We start from the raw sequence: 7,607 nt of genomic DNA on the forward strand, positions 1-7,607 counted from the left end.
CTCGGGCGCGGCGCCCGGCGCCGGCGCCGGCGCCGGCGCCGGCGCGGGTACGGCGTCGGCGGAGAGGTCGACGACGTCCGCGCCGGGCGGGATCGGCGGCGCCGGGGGCTCCGGCTCCGGCTCCGGCTCCGGCGGCGCGGGCAACACGCCGAAGGCCGTCAGCGCGTCGTCGAGGCTGCGGCACTCGGGGCCGAGGCGGTTGAAGATGAAGCGGTGGAACTCGGCCTTGGAGAAGGACGTCGAGTAGTCCTTGTCGAGGTCCGCGTACGCCTTGTTCGTGATCTGCTCGCAGGCCGCGTCGCTCGGCGGGCTGCCCTTGCCCAGGACCACGGTCAGCGCGCGGAGGCAGGACATGAGGGCGATGGTCATCTCGTCCTTGCGGATCGAATTCGAGTCCTCGATGTCGAAGGTGTCGAAGACGAGGCCGAGCTTCTCGCGGACGCCCGCGGCTAGGCCGCGGTCCGCGCAGACGCGCGGGCACCCGGCGATGACGACGAGGCCCGCGACGAAGGCGAGGCCGTTGATGACGCGGCCCCCGCCCTTGGCGGCCACCGGCGCGAAGCGGTCGACGACGGCCCTGGCCGTGGACCGGTCGCCCTCGAGGAGCGCCGCGACGACGTCGGCGTCGATGCCGAAGTCGAACTCGTTCTCCTTGAAGACGAAGAGCAGCTCCTCGGCCCGCGCGTGGTCCCAGCGCTGGAAGTGGTCGAAGGGCGCCACGAGCTCCGGCGTCGCCCAGGCATTGCCCATCGTCTAGCGCCGCGGGCAGCAGCCACGATGGGTTTTTAGTAGATCGTGCCGTCAACGATGTGTGCTACCCCTAACAGGGCTGCCCAAAGGCTGGGCGCTGGCTCCGGCCCGACGGGAGCGCGGCGGCCATGGCGTCGCCGGCGGGCCGCGTGGGCGACCCGCGGAAGGCGCTGCGGGCCGGCCTCCTCAGCCTCCAAAAGGCCGAGCGCCACGCCGACGGCGGCGGCCAGCAGGCCCTCGGGGCGGCGTCGGACGTCGCCGTGGCCGCCGTGCGCCTCATGCTCCAGGCGCCGGCCGACGGGGCGCGGCAGCGCGCGGGCCTCGAGGCCCTCAAGCTCGTCACGGCCGTCAAGGCGCGCTGCGCCGCGGCGCTCGACGCCGGGGCCGCGCCCGTCGTCCAGCGCGCCGTCGCGACGTTCGCGGACGACGCCGCGATCGTCGACCTCGGCCGCGTCGTCGCGCAGCGGCTCCTCGGCGCGGAGAACCTCGGGCCGAGCCCGCCGCCGCTGGACGTCGGCGCCCTGACCGACGACGGCGAGATGCTCTCCCTCGGCGGCGCGTCGTCGCTGTCGTCCGGCGACGCGATCAAAAGGCCGACGCGCGGGTCCTCCACGCGCCTGGAGCGGCGCGTCCAGCAGGACGCCGCCCTCTTCCGGAGCTACGCCGTCAGCGAGGACAACGCGCGGCGCCTCCTCGAGATGTTCCCCGGCGACGACGAGCCGCGCCGCTCGCGCGCGCGCGACCGCCGCGACCGCGACCCCTACGGCCGCGAGGCGCGCGCGGGCGAGCGCCGCCGGCGACACCAAAGCCCCGAGCGGCGGGCGCCGTCGCCCGGGCAGCGGCAGCACGACTTCGCCGCGTCCTTCGTCCAGTCCATGGAGCCGCCCCGGTCGCCCGAGGGGTCCTACGCCGCGGAGCCGCGGAACCCTATGGGCGACGCGTCCGTGTCGAGCGCGGGCACCTGGTTCGAGCAGGGCGACCCGGGCGACGCGCCGAAGCTCCCGCGCGACGCGTCGCCGCCGAGACAACGATCCAAGAGCAGCGAGCACCTGCGGTCGGGGCCGCCGGGCTCCGAGGATTCGTCGCTCTCGGGCGCCCGGTCGCTCGGCGCGCTGCGCGTCGGGTCGTCGACGCTCGTGTCGACGGTGAAGACGGCGTCCCTCGAGAGCGCGGCGCCGACCCGCGCGGCGGCGGCCGCGGGCGCGTACGCCGAGGCGCCCGCGCCGTCCGAGGACGCGCCGCCGCCGATGATCCACACGGCGCGCACGGCGTCGCCGACGCCGGGGAGCCGCAAGCGGCCCCGGCGCGGCGACGACGCGCGGCCGCGGACCGCCGACGAGCGGCCGCGGACCGCCGACGCGGCGACGCCGCCGCCGGGCCGCCTCGCGGGCGTCGACGTCGACGAGCTGCTCGGCGCGTCGCGCGACAAGGCCATCCTCGCGGCCGACGCGTCGCGGCCCGAGCACGAGCTCGCCCTGTTGGAGAACCGGAGCGTGGGCACGCGCGTGACCTTCGACGGCGAGTCCCTGAGCCAGTCGGCCGCGCATGAGACCGTCTCTCTGGAGGAGCAGAAGACGCTCGAGGGCTCCGAGGCGTCGCCCTTCCCCCTCACGTCCATCGAGGAGGACATGGCGGACCTCACGGAGGCCGTCGGCGGGCCCTACTGCGACATCGACGCGGAATTATTCCTCTCCGCGCACGGCCTCGCGCCGCGGATCCCCCGGAAGAAGACCGTGCGCCTGCTCGAGCGGCTCTTCGCGCCGCCCGTGGGCACGCTGACGCTGGACCAGGCGCGGTTCCTGAGCGCTTTAGACTTCACGCGGCGGGAGCGGAACATGATCGCGGCGACGCGCGCGGCCGACGGCGGCGGCGGCGGCGGCGCGGGCACGGCGCGCGGCTGGACCGCGGCGCTCTCGCGCGTGACGGGCGGCGAATTGGTAGACGACCCGGTCGTCGAGGACGAGGAGGCGCGCCTGCGGGCCCGGCGGCGGGACTTCACGGTCATGGGCACCGCGCGCAACGAGGCCGCGCTCCGCGCGGCCGACGCGGCCGTCCAGGGCCACGTGCTCCTGAAAAACGGCGACGTCCCGGGCGTCGGGCCCCTGGGCCGGTCGCCGGCGAAACAGGAGCGGCCGGGCCCGGCCCTCGACCCCATCGTCGTCAAGCCGTCGGAGGCGAACCGGCTGAACCACGCGTCCGCGGTCATCCGCGAGCAGTCCAAGGTCGCCGCGGCCGCGCGGCGCGTCATCACGGACGCGGCCGCGCGCGACGAGCCGCCGGCGCTGGCGGCCGCGGGCGCGCACCTCGTCCACGCGACGCACGACGGCACGGCGAACGGCGCGCTCAAGGTCGCGGACCCCATGCCCCTCTACGACCTGTTGCGGCTCCTCGACCCGAAGGAGCGGGGCTACTGCAAGGCGTCGGAGTTCAAAACGGCGATCCGCTGCGCCGCGGGGAACGCGCTGAGCGACAAGGAGATCGACCACCTGGCGGGCCACTACGCCATCGGCGGCGGCCACGCGGAGGACGAGGAGCCCGACGAGCGGCTCGGGCTCCGGACCGAGGGCCGCGCGCGGAGCGGCGCCGAATTCAACCACCGGTTCGGGTGGTTCTGGTCAAACTTCAGAATGCTCTAGCTCGATCACATCGAAGTCGATTCGGCTGATTTTTGGACGAATCGATTGTTCTCGTCGAGTTCTCGAAGCACAGCCGAAGAGCTTGCGTCGAAACTGTCGCATATGCGCACATTGAAGTCGAGTTGAAGATTTGACTTCGGCACAGGCGCGGAGCGGCGCGGGCTTCTACGGCGCCGAGGGCAAGGACCCCCTGGCGGAGCCCCTCGTGGACTACAACCTCTTCATCAGCTCCGCGAAGCTCGGCGCGGCCTTCGGGCAGGCGCTGCCGTCCGTGCCGTCGGCGCCGTGGTTCAACCTGCAGCGCCGCGAGCTCGGCGAGCCCGCGCCCCTGGTCGTGCGCACGCTCCGGGGCGCCGACGGCCGGCGCAAGGGCGTCCACGAGCAGCGGAGCACCGCGGGCTCCTGGGACGCCTACCTGCGCCGCGTCAAGGAGGACCGGTCCGGCGCGTTCGCGTACCTCGTCCGCCGGGGCTTCAAGGCGCTGCGCCACTCGCGGGCCACGCTCGCGTGCCGGCGCTGGCTCGTCCTGACGGCGCGGCGCGGCGCGGCGGTGCTGGACTTGAAGGCGCGCGCGCGCTTGGCCTACGCGCACTGGATGCGCCAGGTCGCGGCCAGGGCAGGACAAGAGAGCGAAATTCCCAACTTCAAAGGCTCCTTTCTCGGCCGTTGTCCACTCGTTTCGGCTGATTTTTGGACGAGCGATCATCTCTCGGAACGGTCTCGAAGCGTGGATGCTTTTCCCGGAACGCGCGCGCGCGGAACACTCACGTTGAAGCGACGTTGAATCACCATTTTGCTGCCCAGGTCGCGGCGGACGCGTGGCTCAAGCGGCGCGTCGAGGGCGCGCGGCGCCTCATGGAGCGGCGCGCGGACGCGACGCGCTTCCTCGCCATCAAGGCGCGCCTCGCGAACCAGCTCGCGGAGGCTCTAGCGCGGGGCCGCGCGAACGCGAACCGCGCGCACGAGCTCTACTACAACCGCTGCGTCGCCTACGAGTACCTCCGGCGGCGCGGCATCAAGTCCAAGGCGTTGTCCACGGACATGCAGGCGGCCCAGGAGGACCTGAGCAGGCTCGGCACGAACGCCGTGGCGACGCAGGTCATGCGCCAGATGGCGCGCGAGTGGCTGTCCGCGCGGTCGCGCGGCGTCATGGACGCGTACAACGAGCAGTGCCGCGTCGCCGAGGAGCTGCGGGAGATGGCGAAGAAGGTCTTCGCCCAGCAGCAGCTGCGCTTCCGCGACGCGGAGCTGCTCAAGCAGACCGCCGCGAAGACGGCCGTGCACGGGCCCAAGCGCGACGCGTGCCAGTTCCTCATGTCCAAGCTCGGCGAGGCGGCCATCGCGCGCGTCTACCGCACGCAGAACGCCTTCGAGAGTTTATTGGCGCGGGCGACGGCCTGCATCGCCCACTGCGACAACCAGGACCGCGCGAAGACATGGCTCCGGAGCCGCGTCGGCGGGCTCCGCCACGTCGACGAGAACCGCGACGAGGCCAACGGCTGGCTCGTCGCCGTGGGCAAGCACGCGAAGAAGACGGCCGTCGCCCAGGCGCGCGCGCGCACCTGGCTCGTGCTCCAGAAGGACAACCTGCAGCGGGCCCAGGTCATCCAGAAGCAGGGCCTGGCGAAGAAGGAGCTCGCGTCCGCGATCCAGCAGGCCAAGGACAAGGCTTTGGGCGACAAGCTGCGGAAGAAGTTCCCGCGGCGCTTCGCCGAGCTCGAGAAGCTCGTCCGGGCCGAGGAGAAGAAGGTCGTCAAGGACCGGCAGAAGATGTCGCTCGAGGAGCGCGTCGAGCTCGTCGTCACGGACGTCTTCAATCAGTACGACGTCGACGCCAGCGGTGAGATCGACCGCACGGAGTTCGTCGCCATGATGCGCAACGGCCTGCTCCTGGGCCTCTCGGAGCCGCCGAAGCGCGCCGCGCTCAAGGACGCGTTCACGCAGATCGACATCGGCCGCGACGGCACCGTCGAGTTCTCCGAGTTCTACAAGTGGTTCACGCACGCGCGGGCCAAGGGCAAGGAGGGCGCCAAGGTCGCGCCGTCCCTCGAGTCCATCGTCCCCGCCAAGGAGCGCGCGCTGACGCGCATGCTCAAGGAGTACCGGTCCGGGGCCCTCGCGCTCGACGCCGAGGACCTCAAGCCGCCGCCGCCGAAGAAGCTCGAGGGCGCCGCGTCCATCCGGCGGCCCCTGGCGGAGCTCGAGTCGACGGACAAGGACCGGGGCTCCCTCGACGACCGCCTCAAAGCCAAGCTCGAGGCCAAGGACTCCGGCCCGCAGGTCGTCGACTCGCGCGGCCGCGTCGAGGAGAAGGCCGAGAAGGAGGACACGGTGAAGAAGGCGCTCATGGAGCGGCGCGAGCAGGAGATGCGCGGCGAGAACGACCGCGCGTCCGACGCGCTCCTGAGCGACGCGAAGCGCGTCTTCGCGCTCATCGACGTCGACGGCTCCGGGAAATTGGCGACGGAGGAGATTTTAAGGGCCATCAAGGAGGACGAGCGCGTCGCGGACTTCCTCAAGACGACGCCGAACAAGTTGCTGCAGTACTTCCTCGTGCCCGCCAAGGTCGCCGTCGCCATGGCCGAGGCCGACGCGGACGGCGACGGCGAGATCAGCGTCGACGAGTGGGACGCGCTCATCCAGAAGGCGCTCATGGCGAAGCTCGACATCATGGGCGGCCGCCGCGTCGAGGACGACGCCTTCGCCGAGTCCTTCCTCGCGCTGGCGAACCAGATCTACGACATCATCGACGCGGATGGCGACGAGAATCTGGACAAGCAGGAGATGGTCAAGGCCGTGCAGCACGACGAGGACGTCATCGAGTTCCTGGTCATGTGCAAGGTCACGGAGCTCCAGGACCTGCTCGTGCCCTCGAAGCTGTCGCGGGCGCTCGACGACATCGACGCGGACAAGGACGGCATCATCCAGAAGCGGGAGTGGATGGAGTCCATCGACCGCGCGCTGAAGGCGTGCCTCGCGGCGCGCGCGGAGGAGCGCGAGGACGACGACCGCTTCTCCATCGAATTCCTGAGCCTGGCGCGCGAGGTCTTCCAGCTCATCGACACGGACGGCAGCGCGTCCCTCGACAAGGACGAGATCGTCCGGGGCGTCGAGGTCAACGGCGACGTGCAGAAGTTCCTCATCTCCTGCGGCAACCAGTACCTCCAGTACCTGCTCGTCCCCGCGCGCGTCAAGGCCATGCTCTGGGAGCTCGACACGGACCACGACGAGTCCATCTCCCTCGAGGAGTGGGACGCGGCCATCGACAGCGCGCTCAAGACCAAGCTCGACGCGCGGCGCGCGGGCCGCGAGCGCGACCGCAAGGCCGCGGTCGACGAGCAGCTCCAGGCGGCCCTCAAGGTCAACGCCAAGACGCTCGAGATGGCCAAGCTCGGCAAGAAGCCCGCGGGCGGCTGGCCGACCATGGGCAAGGACGGCAACGTCCGCGGCGGCGAGTCGCGGGAGCAGCTCCTCGGCCTCACGCCCGAGCAGCTCGCCGAGCAGGCCCGCCTCGAGAAGGAGGCGCTCAAGGCCGCCTTCGTCGCCCGGCCGAAGAACGCCAAGGGCATCGCCATCTCCGACCGCAGGTCGCGCCTGTGCATCGTCATGTAATTAGCATATGGACCCCAAATACCCCAGACACCTGCGGTTTACTACAAGTAGATCTAGCGCAATCTGACCTCGACCTCGTCCGCGGCGAACTCCTGAAACTCCGAAAGGAGATCTCGCAAATAGCCAGGGATGTTCGGATCAAGCTCCTGAGTGAGCCAGTACACATAGAGGGGCCTGTAGAGGCCCTCCCAGGGCTCACCGCCCGATTCGAGGCGCTCGAGAGAAGCTCCTTCAAATCACTTGCGGCCGCCTCCATCTCGCCAGATCCGAGTTTCTCGAGTTTGTCAACGTGCGCAAATAATTCCATCAGGCGTTGCACCTTGCCGGGGTCGGAACCGCTGTCGAGCCCACGCTTGAGGTGCGCCAGGAACTTGTCATTGGCGGCGAACTTGTCTCTGGCGGCGTCTGTAACGATGACATCGATCAGGTCGCTCCTTCTCGGGGTAGGGTTCGGTCCTGATGAGATCGTGTCCGTTGAGGCGCGCCGCGAGGTCGTCCGTGGCGGCGTCGTCCTGGACGATGGCCGTGAAGCTCTTGAGCATCGTCTTAATGAGCAGGTCGAGGCACGGTTTGTACGACGTGACCGTTATAAAATNGCGGTTCGCGGTT

General features: G+C 70.7%; 1 protein-coding gene across 1 annotated transcript; it reads left to right on the forward strand.

The window, feature by feature from the left end:
- Nucleotides 1-773: 773 nt before the first annotated feature.
- On the forward strand, nt 774-6,998 carry AURANDRAFT_72494 (hypothetical protein; the record flags this gene model as incomplete). Its single annotated transcript, XM_009042451.1, has 3 exons — nt 774-3,098; nt 3,532-4,062; nt 4,191-6,998. 3 exons carry the CDS (start codon nt 879-881, stop codon nt 6,996-6,998), a joined length of 5,559 nt encoding a protein of 1,852 aa, XP_009040699.1.
- Nucleotides 6,999-7,607: the final 609 nt, after the last annotated feature.

This window comes from Aureococcus anophagefferens (assembly GCF_000186865.1).
Source record: "Aureococcus anophagefferens unplaced genomic scaffold AURANscaffold_31, whole genome shotgun sequence".
Taxonomy (NCBI): domain Eukaryota; class Pelagophyceae; order Pelagomonadales; family Pelagomonadaceae; genus Aureococcus; species Aureococcus anophagefferens.